Consider the following 21593-nt stretch of genomic DNA (forward strand, 5'->3'; position numbering starts at 1 on the left):
ACGCCCGGAGCCAGGATTATCCCATCCTGGCTTCCAGCAGCTACACGAGCATCCACTCCCACCTCTAGTGCATGCGCGCACGCACGCTTTCGCGTTCGCGCGTTTGTGCGCGCACGAGAGAGAGTGTGTATAGTGGGCGGTGTGAGAGGGAAGAACTGCAAGGCAAAGGCCTATAGGCTTGTTATTTACAGAATACCGGCAGAGGCACCGGGGCTGGCTTCAAGAATGGCACTCGTCGTGATGATTTAACCTCCAGCGGCTTCACCCCTTTTATCCCACAGTACCTACACATTCACACACACACACACACACACACACACACACACACACACACACGCGCGCGCGCGCGCGCAAACGCTGCCTTGTGTTCTACTTCTCCAGACACTGCTGCTCTTCTGTTTCTGACTCTGCGCTATTTCTGCTCACAACATCCTGCCTATTTTATGTCTAAAAGGAGTCTAAGATTAAAACTTGTTTAGGAATATAACTTTCTTTTACTTTCCTGAATAGTCTCTATGGCCAACCTAATTAGCACAGAAACAGCAAGCTGACAGAGAAGTGTGTCAAAAAAATCAAGCAATCACTCCAGTGAACAGTGGTTGTTTCAGCACCACGGACAGCAGCCATCCCAAGTAAAATAGTGTTACAGTGAACTGCTATATTTCTATGCATGCTGAACTAAAATCTAGAATAAAGATACTGTAAGAAAATAATCAACACCCACTGTCCTAGTACTCTTCATCTCTGGTGACAACAGCAGACTTTGAAAACATCTGCTGTCTTCACCCACAGGCACACTCCTGCCAGTGTTACCTTATTTCAACCTCTCCCCCATGAAGAAACTGCAGCCAAGCTGGGCACTGGTGTAGCAGACTCTAATTAAAATCTACAGGGGGTAGAATGGGGGTAATGCAAACATTTAATGGTTAAAAAAAAGACTTGAAGCCTGAATGGTCACGATTATGAGTGCAGATCAAGGCTGAGCTGAATGCAATTTTACCATATCTGACAGATATTTAAGTGGCCACCCAATCAGTTCTCAGGCAAGTAAATCAATATTCAATTAGATGCACCTTGCCCCCCCCCCCAAAAGGACACAATAATAATAATAATAATAATAATGATAATGATGACACTCCCTCTTTGTAGCAGTGGATGCTGTTGTGATTAAGTTCAAGTTCAACCAACTACAGAAAAGATGAAGAAGAAGAAGTGGTGGCCTCTGGGTCATAACTGTAGTCTGCAGATGGTATCCATATAAAAAACCTTATGCCATGTCAAAAAGCCTTTGAGCAAGCCAGTGAAGCTGACAAAGATGGTATGCTCTCTAAAAGAAGAACATCGGTCATAAATATAAAATTGTGAAGTCAGCTGAAAATGGACTTTCTTTGACATGACGTTTTAATATCACATCAAAAATAGAAGCTCTTATAAGCGTATGATGTGTCTTACTTACACACACACACACACACACACACACACACACACACACACACACACACACACACACACACACACACACACACACACACACAGTGCAGATTTGTTGTCCCTTAATCACACGTGACTGGCGGCTCTTCTGTTCCACTCAGGTATCTGAGGCTGATTTCTGCACACGCACAGCCTGCAGGCCATTACATCTGTTCACACAATGCCAACACCTACCTATGATAAACCACACAGCGTTCCCTCTCCGCAGACGTATGGGCCCTTTATGTTTTGTTTTTTCTTCCTCTAGTTGTATATAATTGTATATAATATTATTAGTAGTATTATTGTTATTATTATTATTAAGGTTAATCTTGTTGTTGTTTTTATATACATATATATATATTCTTTTCTTAATAGTGTAAATTATTATATTCATATTTATAATAACTGCGGCTGCTGTTACACCCAAATTTCCCCTCTGTGGGACAATAAAAGCTGTTTCTTCTTCTTCTAGTTTTAATGCTTCCACTTCTTTATTGTTCCTGATGCAGTTTTATGTCTTGGGGCTTTTTTTTTTTTTTTTTTTTTTAACATAGCAAAAATCCTGTTTATTACTTTTCGGCCCACTCCTCCTCCGCCTTATATTCGCCAGCTGCGTGGACTCATCAGAAGGCGTCAGCTGTGAGTATCCTTAGAAGACTTAAAGAGGGCAGAAGGTAGGGATTTTCCGGAGTATGCATAGATAGATAGATAGATAGATAGATAGATAGATAGATAGATAGATAGATAGATAGATAGATAGATAGATAGATACTGGAGTCGTGCTCTGAAGTTACCCTTCTTTTCGTTTGTTTGGGTTGTGTAAATTAACCCAATCTGACGCTACGGTGAGCCTTTTTCATCGCCTTTGCGCTTTGGCCCATTTCTCCTTCCGTACGTTTTGACGTACACTGATATACGTACACGGAACCTGGGTTGTAAACAAAACGGACAATCACAACTTTCCTTTTCTGAGCCAGACTATACAAAACAAATAGAGACCAGAGTCGACCAGAGTTTCTTAGAGGTAAGTATCAATACGCAGACTGCGTTAAGTTACTCGGTGTGTCACGCTGCAGTGATACAGAGAGAGGAGATGGTTTGTTATGTAACCCATCCAGCTGCTGGGTACTCTGCTGTTAGCCGTTAATGCTAGCTAACAGCGCTCTGTTTGAGCTGTTAGATAACAAGTAACTTCTTGTCCATATAAGTTTCTGTGTGTTTATTAGTTAACTTCCACACTGTTGTTTAATTAGCCACATCGATAACAAGGCGAAATGAAGCCATTTAGCTTCGGTACGAACAAAGGATCTAAAAAGGAAAAAAAAAAAAAAAAAAATCAGCGCGACACTGTCGAGCGTTTCTCTCTGAAATGCTCCGCGGCGTATGCTCCATGTTAAGGAAAAATACATAAAAATGAATACATAAAAAATTAAATGAAAACCAAAAACAAAGTAGGGTTTCTCCAAAAAAAAAAAAAAAAAGAAATCAGAAAATTTCAAAATTGAAGTTGTAAATTTTCAAGAAAAAAGCAGAATTGAGACAATGAAGTCATAAAAGGTTACACATGCTAAGAAATTGTATTCACAAATGTATGTATGTGTGTGCGTGCATATATATATATATATATATATATATATATATATATATATATATATATATATATATATATATATATATATATGAAACAGTTTGAAAAATTGTGTTTGCTTATTTTGAAGTGAAGTTCACAGTATTGTGAAAACGTCTGGAGCCTCCCCTCATTTCTTTGTGTTTTGCTTCCAAGCAGTGAGACTTTCTTCTGATTCTTTTAAAGTGGTCTTTAGCAGTGGTTCTCCAGGCTTTCTGAAGGTTTGCCAAATGCAGAAAAGTGCTGTTGATCCACCATGCAATACCATCTGGAAAACATCTGATTGACAATGATCCCAAACATGAATGTCCTTCAAGAAGCCTGGAGAACTATTCCTGAAGACTACTTAAAGAAAAGACAAGAAAGCTGCTTGAGAGACGTCAGGCTGTGTTAAAAAATAAAGCTAATTGTAAAAAATGGCACTGGGATATGGGTGTTAATACTTAAAGTTTAAAGTTGTAAATTTACAAAAAGGAAAAAAACAAAACAAAGAAATTCTCTAAATACAAAGTGGCAAAGACAAGACAAAATTCACAAATTTAAGAGAAAAAAACTCTTGTTCAGTCAGGATATTTTGACTTTGTAAAGTTGGATCAAAACTATCACACCTCTGATATTGTGGGTAAACAGGAAAACCACATCAGAATCAGAAGGTTTTATTGCCATATGGTTGAACAGGTTCACAGCATTAGGAAATTGCTGCGGTACTTTGTGCTTACATAAAAACAAATAAGTATAAAAACTATAACAAAATATTACAAATATACAAATTACAAATATACAGAGATATTAGAAAACTATAACTATAACACAATGTTACAAAATATACAGTGCAGAGAATAATTATGACAAGTCATAATCGTTTATTGCAAAGCAGAAACCAGATGAATGCTAAAGTGAGATAATAAAGTGACTGTAAAGATAAAAGAATGCAAACTATAGTCCAGGAATATGTACATGACAGTGCAGTGATCAGTGCAAACAGACAGATGGATAAACATAGGGTCATCAGCGTTTGTGGAGGGTGGTGGTAACAGTCTTAGGGTTATTGTTCATGAGTCCAACAGCAGAGGGGAAGAAACTGTTCTCTTTAATCTCTTTAGTATCTCTTTAGTCTTTATACTTTTATGCCTTTAGTGTATGTTATTGTGTTTTAGGTTTACTCGTTTAAATGAAACGGTTGCAGCTGTAACAATAGTAATTTCCCTTTGGGATCAATAAAATATTCTGACTGACTGACTGACTGACTTATGGCGGTAGGTTCTGGTCCGTATGGACCGTAGCCTCCTGCCTGAGGGGAGAGGGTCAAAAAGTCTGTGCCCAGGGTGAGAGTGGTCGGCTGTGATCTGACCTGCACACCCCAGTGTCCTGGAGGTGTACAGGTCCTGGAGAGATGGGAGGTTGCAGCCAATCACCTTCTCAGCAGAGTGCACAACGCGCTGTAGTCTCTGTTTGTCCCTAGTGGTGGCTCCAGCATACCACACAGTGATGGAGGAGGTGAGGATGGACTCAATGATGGCAGTATAGAACTGCACAATGGTCCTTACTGGCAAGTTGAATTTCTTCAACTCCCACAGGAAGTACATCCTCTGCTGGGCCTTTTTGATGACAGAGGTGATGGTGGGCTCCCACTTGAGGTCCTGGGTGATGGTAGTTCCCAGGAAGCGAAATGAGTCCACTGTGGTGATGGGGGTGCCAGTCAGGATGATGGAGGGTAGAGGGGCTGTGTGTTTCCTAAAGTCCACTATAATCTCCACTGTCTTCTGGGCGTTCAGCACCAGGTTATTGTGGCTGCTCCAGGACACCAGACGTTTGACCTGTAGGATGGAATCATTAATGACGATGTGCAACAGTAACTTGAACGTTATCACGTGTTGCATATTATTTGATCCTAATATGCTGGCATACTGTCTGGTTGAACTCTACAGTATGTAGATATTGTCTTTCCTTGTCCTGTCATCTCCAAACCACTAATTCTCTCTAATTTTGAAAAGGTTACAGACGTCTGGTAGTGTTTCATGAAGTGCCAGCTCACTACCATAGGAAGACGCACTGTGGTGTTGTAGGCCTGCAGACACGATTGCAGCCAACATGTCAAGGAAACAGACACATAAATCTGTGCGGAGCAATAAAAAGAGTGAACTGGAGCGCAAGAGGGATGAAAGGGCAGCACGCCGGGCCATCGCGAAAGACCGCAAGAACCGCCCTCAGGATGACGATGAAGGTGCGGAGTTTGTCAGTTTCTCCAATCAGCTCCAGGCACTGGGGCTCAAGCTGAGAGAAGTCCCTGGAGATGGGTAAGAGACAAAAAAAATAGACCTCTTCTTCCTCTATGTTGCCTTGTAGCATAATCTGATTCTGCAGCCCATGTCCTTATATCTTAGTGTATACTAATTCAGTACATCATGATCACCACTATTGCCTAATGTGTTTTCCATGCAGGCATGAATTCTTGGAATAAGGTGCTCTGTTGTATCTGGCACGAAGACTTTAACAGCACATTATTTAAGTTGATTGAATTCCCCAATATATCACACTTACTTACAACACACTCTTACTAGTTCATGGTTTATCTTGTGCTGCTGTCTGTGGATCAGTGGATGCTTTGAATACTTCTCTGGAATTTCAAGTATTCTGGAAAAACCCCTTTAGGACCTAAAGTTATTTGATTGATGTGACAATGTTTAAAATATAGAACATCTGAACACCACTTTTGATTCAGTAAGCCACTTTAGCTTATTGCTGTATTAAAAGCTGCTTTGATGCAGAAAGAATTGTGTCTAGAAGATGAGGCTGGTATCAAAGTGTAGGTAAAAACATAATTTATATGCTATAACTTGACCAACCATAAATCCCATGTGGTGAGGTGACCCTTGTAACAAGATGGGGCACTTGGAGTGATTTGTAAAATTGATATGGGTGCAGTTTTTAACAGAGCTTAAATGTGTTTTTCAGTCCTGAAAATGCCATGTGTTTATCCTTTACACGTTACGTTATTTAACCGTTGGCAGTAATGTTTCATTTCCTTTTGTCCTTTTAGGAATTGCTTGTTCAGAGCTCTAGGTGACCAGTTAGAGGGTCACTCCCGGGGCCACCTGCGTCTTCGCCAGGAGACCATCGAATATATGACATCCCATCGACAAGACTTTGAACCTTTCGTCGAGGACGATGTCCCTTTTGCACAGCACTGTAAGAAAAAGACCCAGAGGGTAACACTGACTAAATACACAAAGAAAATACTGTGATTAGATAGATTTATTGATACCTCATTCACAATTCACAATCTATGATTTTACCTACATGGACAAACAGCTGAGTTTGTGGGATGACATTTTGACCAGCAACTGAGCAGTGACTCCTGGTGGTTACTGCTTCTGCTTGCAACTGAGTAACAGACATAGTTTAGAAATGTGGGGAAAAATGTGAACACTATAGGACAGTATTAGTGTTTTAACAAACCAGCTTTGTGAGTAGTACATTGGAATTTCAAGAGAACAGTTGTGCCAGTAACTTTTGTTTCCTTTCATGCAGTGGCCAATCTTTCTCAGCCTGGTACTTTTGCTGGCAACGATGCGATTGTGGCATTTGCTCGCAGTCAACAGGTGAAAGTGGTCATCCATCAGCTCAACACTCCGCTGTGGGAGGTAAGAGCAGAAGCTTTCAAATTACGTCACATGATCTTATCTGCTAATATTATTTGTTATATGACGCCCCTGTGGCGCACTTTGCAGTTTATATGTTGTGTTTTTGTTGCAGATCAACGGTTCAGAGAAGCAGGTGTGCAGAGAGCTACACATTGCCTACCGCTATGGAGACCATTATGACAGTGTGAGACGGATTGGAGACAACTCCGAGAGTCCTGCTCAGCTCCGCATAGAAGTATGGCGTTCTAGTAGACCTGTATTTAGGAACAGCTGTGTCTCATCTACATACCTCTTTTATACGTCAAGACTGCACCCACTGAGGCATCCTCTACTACCGTGTTTCTAATGTTTTTGGGGGGGGGTTTTTGCCACTATTGTTCTCAGAGTCTGCAGAATTCACATGGCCAGCAGCGCGAGTTTGGGGACGGTCAGAGAGACAGGCAGAAAAAGCCTTCTCCTACAGTATCAGAGGAGGATGACGTGATCCTGAGCTCCATCAAGAATCGAGGGATCCAGGGTTAGAAGTTACATTTGACTTATTAGCTGCTGGAAGAAATAGACTTCTGTCAGGGCAAAAGAGAAATAAATGTTGATCACATAATCACCCCAGCATTTAACTGAGATTGTTTGTATGACATTAACAGACGTATCTGATTTTGTCTCTGTGTCTCTGTGTGTGTGTGTGTGTGTGTGTGTGTGTGTGTGTGTGTGTGTGTGTGTGTGTGTGTGTGTGTGTGTGTCTCTGTGTGTCTCTGTGTGTGTGTGTGTGTGTGTGTGTGTGTGTGTGTGTGTGTGTGTGTGTGTGTGTTCTGCCTCAGGTGATGAGGAGAACTTACTCCAGCTGAGTGCGGCGACAATCAATGCTGAGTGGCTCGTCGGCTCTGCGCTGGGCCAGTCTTGCCAGGGCCAGTGTGCCTCGGGAGCCTGCTCAACCTGCAGAGCTGCAGCCGCACATGGCAGTGGCCACAAGCAGGCAGCAGAGGGCAGCAATGTTCAAAAATCCAAGGTCACTGACACAAGTTTCACTTTCGGGAGTTAATCTAATGATTTGGATTATTTCAGAGCCTGTCTAACCAAATTGATATTTTATAATTCACTTTGTTTTTAAAATAGATTCATCGTGTTCATGCATTCGGTATACAGGCTGCTAGTCCATTAGGATGCTAACTTTTGCAGTGGTGGTCATGTTTTGTATCTAGAGCAGTTTTACTGGATGAGAAAGTGATTTTTATATTTTTTTTTTCCCCCCTGGTCGCCCCTCCCCCAGGTATCCAACAAGCAGAGAAAAGAGCAGCAGCGGCTTGAGAAAAAGAAGCGTCAGGAGGAGAGGCATCGACAGAAGGTCCTCCAGAGTAAAGGAAGCCAGGATCAGAACCAGAACCTGCCAGATGCTGTTACTTTAGTACCAGCTCTCAACACACTCAGTATATAGACTGGAGCATGGCCAAAATAAAAACCTACTGCTATTCTAGCTACTGGTGGCTGTCCACAGAATTTTGCACACAGTCCAATTTCAGTCACATCGGATGACTTTTCCTAAGGAGAACCTTCTAGTATCTTTGCAAACAGTTTAACGGTGCCTGTGAACTGGTGCGTGTGAGATGGGTGAATGGTGTCAAAGGCGAGTGAAAGAGCATGACTATCAGTGTTTCTGTTGGATTTTTTTTTTTTTTTTTTTTTTAAATTCAGTTCCATGCATTCCTGGTGTTGGTGTATGTAGAAACTCCTCAGATGTGGTCTACCTACTACGCTATCTAGCTCCTTTCTATGCTGGACATCAGGCTTTTCATGACAACCATGCAGACAATCTTGCACAGCCAGGCTTTTTGATTTGCCACAGATTGAGTTTCTTCTGATGTTCGTTCTGTCTGTGTTCAAAGAATGAAGTAGAGGGGCAGACAAAATGATTGTTATACACACTGTGTAAGGAATGTGGCAATAAATAAATCATAATTTACCTTTTTTTATGTGTGAACCCAGTAGTGCATTACATGCTATCCAGGGTGACATATTATAAAGGAGGCTTTTCAAATTAGAGGTTCGTGAGTTAAGTAAGTTTGACAGTCCCTTCAGGTGATGTTTGAAGATATTAGTGAATTTCTTCCCCTTTTTTATATTGTTTTCTGGCACTGAAGGAAATTAGGTAACTTTAACAGACATAAAGGAACAATGCTGAAGCTTCTCTTTGAGCTCTACTTTCAGCTGCCCCTTTATTCACAAGAGGTAGAAACTGGATTGGTACTTATATGGCACTTTTCTACTCTGAGCAGTCAAAGCATTTTTTACTTCAAGCTTCAAGTTGGGCGAAACGTGAGGTTCAGCATCTTGCCCAAGGATACCTCAGCACACAGAATGGAGTAGCCGGGGATTGAATCACTGACGCTCCGATCGGTAGACAACCTGTTCTACCTCCTGAGCCCTTGCTCCACATGTTTAAGTTTGCAGAGTTTTTACACCTGATGCCCCTCCTGAAGCAACCCCAAAGGGAATTGTGTCTCCTCCTGGAATCACACTGGGGATCTTTTGCTTGTTAGACAAATTTGTAAACCAGTACTGTAGCTTCTTGATATATAAAGCAAACAGAAATCCTGTATTTGAGTCTATTTATTGACATTTTTCCATCCCATATCACTGATCCCACAAACTAATGCATAATACTGTAATTTACTTTGCCAACAAAAATAGCTTCACCACTGATTTTTTGTGTATTTAGATGTAATAAATTATCTTGCAATCAGTAAAACTATTGCCAATAAACCAGTCTAATAGAGAGGACATACACATGGTGAAATGTTACTATGGACAAACTGGCCTGAATTTGCATGAAAATAAAGTATTCAGACAAAATGGCCCCTTAGCTGAACATGCTGTACGGCCACCATAAAAGATTACAAACCAAGGCTGCTGCGCATTAAAGCAATGAAGAAAGAGGCAGCATGGTGGTTAGTACTGCTGCCTCACAGAAGAACAGCTAGAAGTTCTGGGTTTGAATCCACCTTGACCCGAGCCTCTCTTTCTTTGCATGTTCTCCCCGTGTCTGCGTGGTTTCCTCCCACAGTCCAAAGACATGCAGTTAGTGGGGTTAAGTTAATTGGTGATTCTAAGTTGCCCGTAGGTGTGAGTTGTCTGTGTTAGCGGCAGGCTGGTGACCTGTACAGGGTGTGCCCTGCCTCTTGCCCTATGGCAGCTGGGATAGGCTCCAGCCCCCCCGCGACCCTGAACAGGATAAGCGGAAGAGAATGGATGGGAGAAAGTGGTGTGTTGTATGAATACTAGAATGAAAAATGAGCAGTGAGTGGAAATTTAAAAAAAAAACCAAAAAAAAAACCTTCACACTATCAGGGGAGACCATACAGGAGAGATTAATGAGTTAATCACACTACAATATAAGAAAAGTTCATTTTATTAAAACAGCTTTAAAAAATTACATTAATTGAAGTCATGCTGGTGCTCATAAAGAGGAGTTTGGCTTCAGCAGACTTGACAAACTATGTACACTTTTTTCAAACACACTTGTGTTGGAAGAGATCTCAAAGAATGAGGTCGATGTAAATGACATTTTAAAGCACAACCACACAACTTCTTGAATGAGCACATGTGACAAAATATCAAATGCTATAATATCATTAGCACTTCCTGTCAGCAGACTAATGTCACATGCAATATGTAATCTGTCTGAATTTTGCTGAGATCCTACCAGACTGAGTGAGGCAAAAAAACTGTCTTTTATTAGGTTCAACTTTGCAAAGAAAGATGATTTATTGTGTCTTGTTTTTACAGTTGAACAAGAGCTGTAAAGTGGGGAAATGTGTACTGTTAACTGAGGTTCATGGGCGGGTCCTTTTTTATGTGACAATAAAATTACCTTCAAAAAGGTAACTTTCCCTCCTAAGGCTGCTTCTTAGTCCCGTTAGTCTCCTAAACCAAAGTGGTATGATTAGCTTGACGATTAGCACGAGGTCGCTGTCTTAAAAATCCTGTCGGATGTTCTCCTTGTTCTCATCCCCCTGCTGTTGTCGGAGCTGAGTGACTTCGTTTTCCAGTTGAACGATTGCCCGCTCGATCTCATAGTTCTTACTGACCAGTGACACCCAGCTGTTGGGGGACAAATACAGATGTTAGAACAGAGGGGAACCTCACCCGTGTCTATTTGCAGTGATACAAATGTAAGCTCTTCCAGCAACATACTTAGACTCCAGCTCTCGGAGTTTGGCTCCTGCTGCCAACTGATCATTCTTACGCTGCCAGTTCAAATCCTGAATTTGCTTCCTGTGTAGCAAAATAAACAAACGTGTAAATATAAAACAGGTTCAACACCATCTTTTGGAGCAAACATTTTGTGCCTGTCATTCACCTGAATTTGTGAAGTTCCTTTTGTGCCATCTCAATCATGAAAGCAGAGTTGCTGAAGAAAAAAGAAAAAAAAAGGATGTGTTAGCAGTATTTCATCACAGACATCAATACCGTGTAGAATGACTCGAGACGGTACATACTCATTGTAGGCCTTCCATGCATTGGTTCCATACTGCGACATGAGCTCCAGGTTTTCAATACGGACCGCCTGGTGCTCCAGCTGAGCCATTGAGTTGTTCACACACTCCTGCCACGCCGTGATGTCATTCTTCTGTCCTGATGAGGGTGCCGGCAACTCATACCTCAACGAGAGAATGAATGAATAGAAAATTTTAACATGTAAAACAATAAATCAGAAAAGACGACCAAAAAATGTATGTGAAAAAAATATTCAGCAGATATAATACTCAGCTACAGCCCCGCTTTCCAAAATTGTTGGAATACTATCCACAATGTACATTTAACAAAAATAATTAAAAAAAGACTTCCTGAACTAACTGAAAATGTGAAAACCATTTAAATGCTACATAAAATGATGAAATTGTATTTCTTGGGGGAAAATTTAGAATTTGATGACAGCTACAGGGTCTGAGCACTTTGCAGTCAGGTGCCACTGACTCGGTCATGAACGCCTCTGTCTATCAAAGTATTCTGGAGTCAAATGTGAGGCCATCTGACAGCTAAAGCTTGAAATTGGTAATACAGCATGACCACCACTGCAAAAGTTAGCATCCTAATGGACTAGCAGCCTGTATACCGAATGCATGAACACCATGAATCTATCAATTTGGTTAGACAGGCTCTGAAATAATCCAAATCATTAGATTAACTCCCGAAAGTGAAACTTGTGTCAGTGATCTTGGATTTTTGAACATTGCTTTTTGGGGGGGGGGGGGGGGGGGGGGGGGGGGGGGTATCAAGGTGTTGCAATGGTCCAGTCAAAGTGGGATCTTGAGAGCTGTGCATAAATGAATATCCAAGGAGGGTTTACCTCTTCATGCTCAGGAGTTCCATGGGCTGCCGAGCCGCCAACCGCTCAAATTCATTCCTCATTATTTCTGTCTGGGGGGGGCGGGGGAGCAGAGGAAAAAAAAAGTGCTGTTATTTCTTTGCCACCAGCTGAAGCCACCTAAGAAGGTTTCAGAGCTCTGATGAGTTGATCACCTCAAAAGCAGAGAAATCAGGAGTAGGCAGGTAACTCAGGTAGTTTTTTGTAGGTCGGTACCTTCTGGTCTCCTCTTCAACCAATGCTCCTGCCTGAAGGAGGAAACAGGATTCATGTTTGGCACTGGAAATATTTGGCAGCCACTGGGAAACTCACTTGAATTGAACTGCATTAGAGTTACACAATTCACTTCTTGTTACTCAACCACGGAAACACTTTTGAGGTTTAGCTTTAATTAGGTATTCATCAATTGTGAAACTGTGGGGTAATACCACTGTTTCACCCCTTTTGTTGCTTTATTGGTTCAAAAGTACACTAGTCTTTTTCACACACATGGAAAGTGAAACTGACTCAGAGCACACGTTACTTCTGATAGCAGACTTGGACAAGTGAAAATCAAACACTCCCAATTTCTATCGTAATAAAATATTCCACCGTGAGAATCTAAACCAGGGCTCTTCAACTCCAGGCCTCGAGAGCCCCTGTCCTGCAGGTTTTAGATGTGTCCCTGATCCAACACACCTGAATCAAATGGCTGAATTACCTCCTCAGTATGCAGTCAAGTTCTCCAGAGTCCTGCTAATGACTTCTATATTTGACTCAGGTGTGTTGACAAACAAATATACTATTGTCATTGTTTTTTTTAGAGCAATAGTTCTCCAGGCTTTCTGAAGGTCTTTCAAAGTTTACAGGCTGCTTTTTTCACTCATTTTCAGTCCAGTCCTTGTACATGACCATTTTCAGGAACAGGGTTTCATAAATAGGGGAGGGGGGCTGGGGTAGGTGTTTATCTCGCTTGTGATTTTGGCAAGGGGAGGATATCCCCTCCCCAGTCAAAGCAGTTTAGTGAAGTCCTCCAAGTGTAGTCCAAAGGGCTAATCCCCCTTTTAGCAAATAAATGTTCTCCAACTGTTTGGCAGGCTGAAATAAATTATTATGAGAATCTAACTATTTTGTTAATTAGATTCTTAGATATAAATCAACTTTTATTAGCATTAAAATTCACAATCTTTTATTATAATGACCGCAAACATGATTAACAATGAAATTACATCCACTCAGCCTTCAGTGGAATTAGCAAGAGCCTGAATTAAAGTCCTCAAAATGCTATTTAGTCCTTAAACCATGGGTCCAGAAGACAGAGTTTGTAGAAATGAGCACTAAATATCCTTCAGTTTGAGAGGGAACTCCACTAAAAATATACAGTCTACAGTGGAACTCTTATAAACACTTTGTGTACACAGTGTACTGTGAATTAATGTCCAAGATAATGGCTTCTTACTCATGCGCATTTTGCATGTAATCAATGCTCAGGTTGTCTGCTTGTTCGAGAGGCAAGCAGATATTGTGAATAATACTAACGATCCTCCCATCTGGTATCCAGGAGTTTTAGGATTATGTATTTATCTGAATTTATAAACGTGATTACTCTCAATGTTCCTGCCAGTTTTTTGTGGTTTTTGCAGAAAAATTTGCAGAAATTTTCAGTCTGTTTTTACGCTCTCAGTTGATTGGAAAACACATCTCCGGGGGTCCTAATGGTATCATTAGGCATTTTGTTATTAGCAGCCTGTCACAAAAACATATAATTTAATAATAAATTTTAAAAAGGCATTAAAAAAGGTTATCTAAATTAATAGTATCTGAAAGTCATGTTCTTTAGAACTACGGAAAAAAAATCCAGCAAAGACCTGAAACAGGACCCGGGAGATGCATCTACTGTTCACTGAAGCCTCATCAGAAATGGTCTCAGTGGAAGGGTGGCTGTCAAGGAGCCATTTATAAGGGAAACAGGGAGAATGGACTGAAACTGGACATTTACAGGACCCGCTGCACCAGGCGGCCTTCTGGGAGGCGCTACAGGACACTGTACGCCCGGACCACAAGACTAAAAAACAGCTTCTACCACAGACCTGTTAAACTGCTGAACTCTGACCATATCAAACCAAATCGACAATCTCTCTGTGCCACTTTAGTACACTGTTTATTTGCTGTTCATACTGCCTTTGCTCATTGTAAATATTGTATCCTTATTCATTTTATTTATACTATTTATTTTCTCTGTCTTATTACTTCAGCACTTGGAGGACAGCTCCAACAAAATTTCATTGTATTATGCAATGACAATAAGAATATCTCATCTGATGGAGTAATAAATGCAAATGTGAAATTTTTGGTTCAGATCATCATCAGTATATACAGAGTAGGTCGGGACAGAGGTGAGTGTCTACAGCCATCTGTAAAACATGGTGGAGGCTCTGACACAGTTTGGGGCAGCATTTCAGCCAGTGGTGTTGAGGATCTTGTCAAAAACTGATGGATTTATTAATGTAGAGAAGATCCTTCAGATTTTGAGCCACCAGGCAACATCATGTGATTGGCAAGAACTTCATTTCTCAGCATGAATGAGCCCTAACACTGCCAATGCAGTAAAAGCATACCTGGTTAGAAAGACATGCAGTGAACCATTGCCAGTCATGGACAGCCTTGCCAGAGCCTGGACCTCAATATTATTGAAGCAGTGTGGGATCATCTCGACAGAGACCGTAACAAAAAGCAGCCAACATCCAAAGAAGAGCTTTGAATGTCCTTTAAGAAGCCTGGAGAACTATTCCTGAAGACTACTTAAAGAAATGACAAAAAAGCTGCCTGAGACTCTCAGTGAGAGGCTTCAGGCTGTGTTGGAGAATAAAGGTGGTCACACCAAATATTGACTTTAAAGCTTGTTAGAATTGTAAAACTGTTTTTGCTGTGTATATTGTATTTCCATGTACGTTTTCACATTTTCCTAGCAAAACATAAAGAAATGAGGGGTTGTTCAAAACTTTAGCACAGTACTTTAGTTCAATTGTACAATGGAGCACTGTGCCAGGGTGAGGCTGGTTATCACAATTTGGAGGAACAAAAAAAACAAACAAAAAAAGAGCAAATAAGGCCACGGCGGTGATTTCTACTATGAAATGCTGTGATATAATCATAGCTACACTCTGAACATGACCGAGCGACAAAAACAAATTTAACTTCTGTGTCTGCTCAAATACTGCAGCGTGCCATTAGCATGGTTAGCTAACACGCTGCAGTTGAAACGCCCGTTTACTCACCGCTTCTCTCACACCTGCTGCATCGTAACCTTGGTCGAAATATGGCAGAGCATCTACAAACACTTCCCCAGCTACTGAAGCCGTTCCGGCCATTTTTAATCAGTCTGTATATTGTTGACTTTGTTGAACTGTCCCCCTTCTGCTAAATAAACTCAAAACGCAAGCGTCCCTATTCTTCTTCTGCAGTACTTCTCGCTTCTTCTTCGAATTGGTGCATTACCGCCACCAACTGGTATGGAGTGTTTATGTTGCTATTGGGTAAAAAGGGGACGAAAGATTATACGGAGCACCAGGAGTCACACACATCAAAATAAAGAATTCCATGAATTAATAATTCATTGTGCAATAAGATATTAATTAGTAAATTTATTACAAATTAAATTTCTATTTTTTAGACATTAATAAAATAGTACATTATTTTATCATTTAATGGGCAATAAAAAGAAAGGTCTCTGGAGCTTGAAAAAAGGGCGACTAGACTTCTATCTTGTAGGGTGACCTTGAGTGCCCTGAAAGGCACCTAGAAATAAAATGTATTATATCATATTATATTATTGTTATTATTATTATTATTATTACTTCTTTTGTTTCTTGAAGGCGTTTCACCTCTCATTCGAAAGGTTTCTTCAGTTCTCAAATCAAATGGTGGAGAAACCCCAGTGGGCGTAGTCCCCTGGAGGTGGTTGTGACCCACTTTTGTGCATTGGTCGTTGGTCATTACAGTCAGTGGTTTCTGGTGAAAACAATATTGGACTTCGCCCCATTCTATTAAGTGACCTATTGAGGTCACCAGAACAAAGGTGTGACTGGGGGTTGAGGGGCCTGGGGAGGGAGCTCGGGGCAGCATAGTAAATGGGGGAAAGTTGGTGACATAATCCACCTACTCTATTCAGCGACGGTTGTTCACAGTGGACATAGATGCTTTTTTTACTCCTTTTTCAAACCATCTGATTTTTCAAGGATGCCAATGTTCACATCTCTTTTAGATGCAGATGTACAGCTGAGTCTTGTCCTGTCGAGGTGGCTCTTCTATGTTGTGCCATTCATTTGTGAAGAGGCTGTTTGGTTTCTCCAGTGTAGAGGTCTGAGCACTCTTCACTGCACTGTACAGCATACACTATGTTGCTTATCTTGTGTTTGGGGGGTTTGTCCTTGGGATGGACCAGTTTTTGCTTAGAGTGTGACTAGGTTTGAAGTATACTTATGCTTGGAGAAAATTCTTCGTTGTTTCTCTTACAAGCCTGGAACATAAGGGATAACAATGTTGTTCCTCTTGTTATTCTTACTCCCCCTAGTTTGTGTTTGACCTTTTTCCTGTGCATCTTGGCTGATTTGATGAAAGCCCAGTTGGGATAACCACATGTTTTAAGGGCTTTCTTTACGTGTGTGTGTGTTCCTTTAAACCAGAATAATTACCTTGCAGTTTCTTTTTCTTTTAGCTCTAATTTTTCAAAGACAATGAGGCAAAGAATGCCCAAAGCAACATTAGAAGTGTGTGTTCTGATAAACACTTTAAACAGCCGCTAAGTGAATCTGTGTTGGGGTTTTTGTGTCCATTTTCTATAAAAATCCTCAGCAATGACAACACTTAAAGTCCTCGATTCAAAAATCAAAAATCTGTTTGTTCCTCCAACTCAGCAAATTTTCCCATTTCCTCCATCCAACTTTTTTTTGGGTTGTTTTCTTTTAAGCTACAAATCAAATAAAATGAATAAAGCTTCAAAGTTTAATATTGTGTAAACTAAAGTGGAAAATGACGAGAATAAATTTAATTTAAAGGATTTGTATTCTACCGCTGAAAGCTAGCAAGAAAAAACAATGTTAGCTTTTACTATTACTAAAGTAAAATATCCATCCACCTTCCCACTTATCTGATTCAGGGTTGCAAGTGTGGGGGGCTGGGGGGGGTGGAGTCTATCCCAGCTGCCATAGGGCGAGAGGCGGGGTACACCCTGGACAGGTCGCCAGTGTGTCATACAGCTAACAAAGAGACACTTCCAAGCAAATGATTGTGATACACAACCATTCACATTCACACCTGTGGGCAATTTAAAATCACCATTTAACCTGACCCCAGTAACTGCATGTCTTTGGACTGTGGGAGGAAACAGGAGTACCCGAAGAGAACCCACACAGATACAGGGAGAACATCGAAACTGCACAAAGAAAAGCCAAATGGTGGATTCAAACCCAGGACCTTCTTGTTGTAAGCAGGTACCGGCAGAACTTAGCTAATAGCTGTAGCTACAGAATTGGTCAAATGGCCACTCAAACAGTAATTATTGGTTCAACTTCTACTTGCCACTGTTCAGGTCTGCTTGGTGGGATTTTAAATATTTATTCAATAAATAAAAGTTCATGAAATTCTCAACCCGTGCATACCTTTATATCTTAAATTTGAAAAAGAAAAAAAAAGGGCTAGCTAAGACTACGTATTAGATTAGAAATATATGCTTTTCTTGGCTCTTCAGAGTCATTATTGAAATGGGGGGGTTTCGCAAAAATGCCACCTGGACCTTTTGACAGCCCCCCAAAAAAATAATTTTTTTAAAATTATGTAAATTAAATTTTTAATTGCCATGAACCTGAGCTTATAAATATGTGATCTATTGTGTAGAAATGATGAGAAAATGGCAATAAATCTGGTTAAATATATTTAATATTTATTTTCTGACTTCAAAAAGGCTGCTAATTGCACTTTTGCATAGGACGAAATCAGGGGGGTACCCCAGGTGCCATATCTCAAAACCTGAAATTTTGTATGCTTTGTATGCTTCTTTTTGATGACAAAATAACCCCAAGCTTTGACTTTACAATGATTTTGAAAATTAGGCTGCTGGTACCTACTGTAAGGCAAGAGTGCTTACCACTGCTGACCTCTAAAGAAAAATATATACTGTAAAAAGTAAATCTATCACAACTCTCCTGGTTTTCGTAGAGAAAGTGATGAGACTTTTTCTTTATCCCGAGACCAGCTGCTCTGTATCACCAACAGCTTGTGTCTTCATTCTCTTTCAGTCAGTGACGTCTTTCCTTTTCTGGGCCGCTTCCTTTGGACTGGAAAACCAAAGTGTGTGATTCCAGTACAGGTTCAGAGTGTGTCATTTGTGACCCCATCTGGCAAAATGAGTCAGAAGTCCCAAGGGCTAATTTGTAGATATAGGCCAATAACATATGAATCAGTATTGGGGTAATTTCTGGGTTCACGGGATGCTCTTAGCAACAAGGTAGAGATTGTTTACATGTTTTGAGCGCTCTTATTGGCTACCAGTGATGTGGTTATTAAAATTACTTTAATGGCATCATGCTGTGTAAACCAGAGAGAAACAGAAGCTGTTAGTAATTATGAATACTGGTCTTTGTTCGGCCACCGAAGGCCAAAGCTGGTGGTATCATAGCCAGAAATAATTTAAATATTCACAAACTACAAAGTTTGTTAAACCTAAATCACAATTATTTTAAAAATGCATCAGTAAAATATTCCTGACCGATTACAGCAGACACCAGCTAACAAAAAGAAACAATTCTTTCTAAATAAAATCATGTTGCATTAAGACTTTTGAGACACATTATTTTAATAGGGCTGGGACTTTAACGCGTTAATTTTGATTAATTAATTACGGGGAAATTAACGCGTTAAAAATTTTAACGCATTTTAATCGCACTTTGCACCGTGGAACGTTTCTCAGTGCACGAGTTCCAGGCATACAGATTATATCGACGCACAATCCCCAAATTAGGGGCCGAATCCTGCGAAGGACCCGGCCCACGCCTTTCGCAGCCCACGAAGACCACAAAGGCCGGAAGTGAGCGGCTAGCCTTCATATCAGCTGCCGTCACCTCTGCGTAGCTCATGTCGTCTAGCAACCGTGAGTGTGAAGCACAGCTGTGTAAAAACAGCTGTTAAACGGAGAACGAACTTTTTCTCCTTTTTGTGGTTTAATTTTAAGTCTTTAATTCAAAATAAACTGTTAAAACAAGCATAACACATTTCAACATCAAGGAATACAGCTGAGCTAATGATTAATTTCCAACTATAACAAGTGAGACATTAATGTTGAATAAAACTATCCAGTTATGATGCTTAACTTTAATTTCAGGTGTTTGCTTATCACAGGAGCACTTCCACCCTTCGTTGGTCTGTGTAGTAGACTGGTGGGAAAATAAACAAAATTTTGAAGTTTAAGCTTATGTATATTGATTCATTCATCAACTAAACTTAAATTAATATTTCTCATGTCAAATATTGAAATGCGATTAAAATGCGATTAATTTCGATTAATTAATTACAAAGCTTGTAATTAATTCGATTAATGTTTTTCCTCATTAAAGTTTTTATTTTTGTTTTTCATCTCAATACAGACATTGAACAAGATAGAACTTCAACGGACAGTATACCCAGCTTAATAACATTTATAACAGGTCCAAGTGAATGAGAGTGATTAACACCAAAGTGAACAAACATATTTTAGAATGCTAGCTTATATATAGTACTGTATGAATATGTATATGTATATATATACATATATTTGCCTGCTTACCCATGTATCATTGAGCATGTATTCCAAAAACACAAGTATATTAAATATTGAGAGGGCAGCTACATCAGTGGGATAACTTGGCATCTGCCTATACATGGTTGTCTATCTCCTACGTGCCAAAAATGTAATCCCAGGCCCTTATGGATTCTTCCTCTTCGTTGTTAATCCTTGCCAACATACGTTCGTAAGCAGCAACTTCTGCCAAAATTTCCAGCCACTTTTTGATGTCTGGAGGGGCATTACTCTTCCATAGTCTGAGGATTGTCCGAGCCGCTGTGATTGTTCCTACTGATAAGATCTTGCAATAAGATTTATCGATTAATTTTTTTAATCGAGTCCCACCCCTAATAAAAATATAATTTTTAATATTTACAGCAGAAACGTGAAGGCTGTTTCTCCAGCTCCAAAATCTAAAATCCAAGTGTAATTGCTGCCCTTTCACCAACTTTTCCCTCCTTTTGGGGTTCTTGCTCCCACTATGCATAGCAGTAGTCACAAAATACAGAAAAACTCCTGTAAAAAACTAATATGGAAATTTTTTTCATATTTATACAGTACATTGTTCTGTATTTTTATGGAATTTTTTTTACAGAGCGGGATATGCCCTTCAGTGCACACATTAAACAAATATGTAGGACCGCTTTTTTGCATTTGTGCAATATCTCTAAAATTAGAAACATCCTGTCTCAGAGTGATGCTGAAAAGCTCTTTCATGTATTTATTACTTCTAGGCTGGACTATCAGGCTGTCCTAAAAGCTGCCTGAAAAGCCCTCAGCTGATCCAAAATGCTGCAGCAACAAGGACTAGAAAGAGAGAGCATATTTCTCCCATATTGGCTTCTCTTCATTGGCTTCCTGATGAATCCAGAGTTGAATTTAAAATCCTTATTCTTACACACAAGGTCTTGAATAATTAGTCCCCATCTTATCTTAAAGACCTCATAGTACCATATCACCCTAATAGAGCACTTCGCTCTCAGACTGCTGGATAAGTGGTGAAACGTCTTCAAAAACTCAAAGAAGTCCAGTTGCTTTCTTTCAAGCTCCATAGACTACCATGACTGGGATGACTGAGAACCTACACAGACATATTGTCCACAGGAGTCACATCCATCTGTAATGTTTACCTATTTTTAATAGTGATATATATATTTACTAGAAGGATACTGCATAAATGGACACAGAAACTGTTACTACTACTGTTACTACACACGTAATCCCAGTGAAAGAGGTTACATGAAGAGGATGTGGGACCTATGAATTCTTCGACACCCAACATCCAGACTGACATAGAAACAACTCGTAGCTCAGTGTTCCAACATTCGCAAGAAACAACTGCTATTGCAACTAGAGATTGACAAAGTACAACACAAATGCTATGGCAAGGGGGAGCCAGGATGACAGGTCAGGGGGGAGATATCATCATCTCCACACTCCGAGCTTGGGTACCAAGCCCCAATAACAACTGGTACGCGGAATATCATAGCAGCTGACCTAAAGATAAGATCATAGCTAAGCTAGAAACCTGGTAGTCCAGGTAGAAAACTAGAAGAGCATATGGGAGAAGGATGCAACACACAACACCAATGCTCAGTGGCTAGTGGATCTAAGAACAGACCACAGCAACTTCCCTGAACAGGCTCCAGTAACCATCAAAGTGGCAGACATCCAAGAAAGAGTCTCACATAT

The 21593-nt window shown here is 40.4% G+C and overlaps 2 protein-coding genes across 2 annotated transcripts; one reads left to right on the forward strand and one right to left on the reverse strand.

Moving 5' to 3' along the window:
* Positions 1–2369: 2369 nt before the first annotated feature.
* On the forward strand, positions 2370–9370 carry otud3 (OTU deubiquitinase 3). The gene is made up of 8 exons (XM_030733857.1): positions 2370–2497; positions 5095–5397; positions 6141–6289; positions 6632–6744; positions 6857–6979; positions 7129–7261; positions 7563–7750; positions 8012–9370. Exons 2-8 carry the CDS (start codon positions 5192–5194, stop codon positions 8174–8176), a joined length of 1077 nt encoding a protein of 358 aa, XP_030589717.1. The 5' UTR covers positions 2370–2497; positions 5095–5191; the 3' UTR covers positions 8177–9370.
* Positions 9371–10079: 709 nt separating this feature from the next.
* On the reverse strand, positions 10080–15582 carry bcas2 (BCAS2 pre-mRNA processing factor). The gene is made up of 7 exons (XM_030733834.1): positions 15364–15582; positions 12262–12354; positions 12089–12159; positions 11238–11399; positions 11099–11149; positions 10933–11013; positions 10080–10839 (listed from the first exon to the last, which is right to left on the reverse strand). Exons 1-7 carry the CDS (start codon positions 15454–15456, stop codon positions 10713–10715), a joined length of 678 nt encoding a protein of 225 aa, XP_030589694.1. The 5' UTR covers positions 15457–15582; the 3' UTR covers positions 10080–10712.
* Positions 15583–21593: the final 6011 nt, after the last annotated feature.

This window comes from Archocentrus centrarchus, chromosome 7, assembly GCF_007364275.1.
Source record: "Archocentrus centrarchus isolate MPI-CPG fArcCen1 chromosome 7, fArcCen1, whole genome shotgun sequence".
Lineage (NCBI taxonomy): Eukaryota > Metazoa > Chordata > Actinopteri > Cichliformes > Cichlidae > Archocentrus > Archocentrus centrarchus.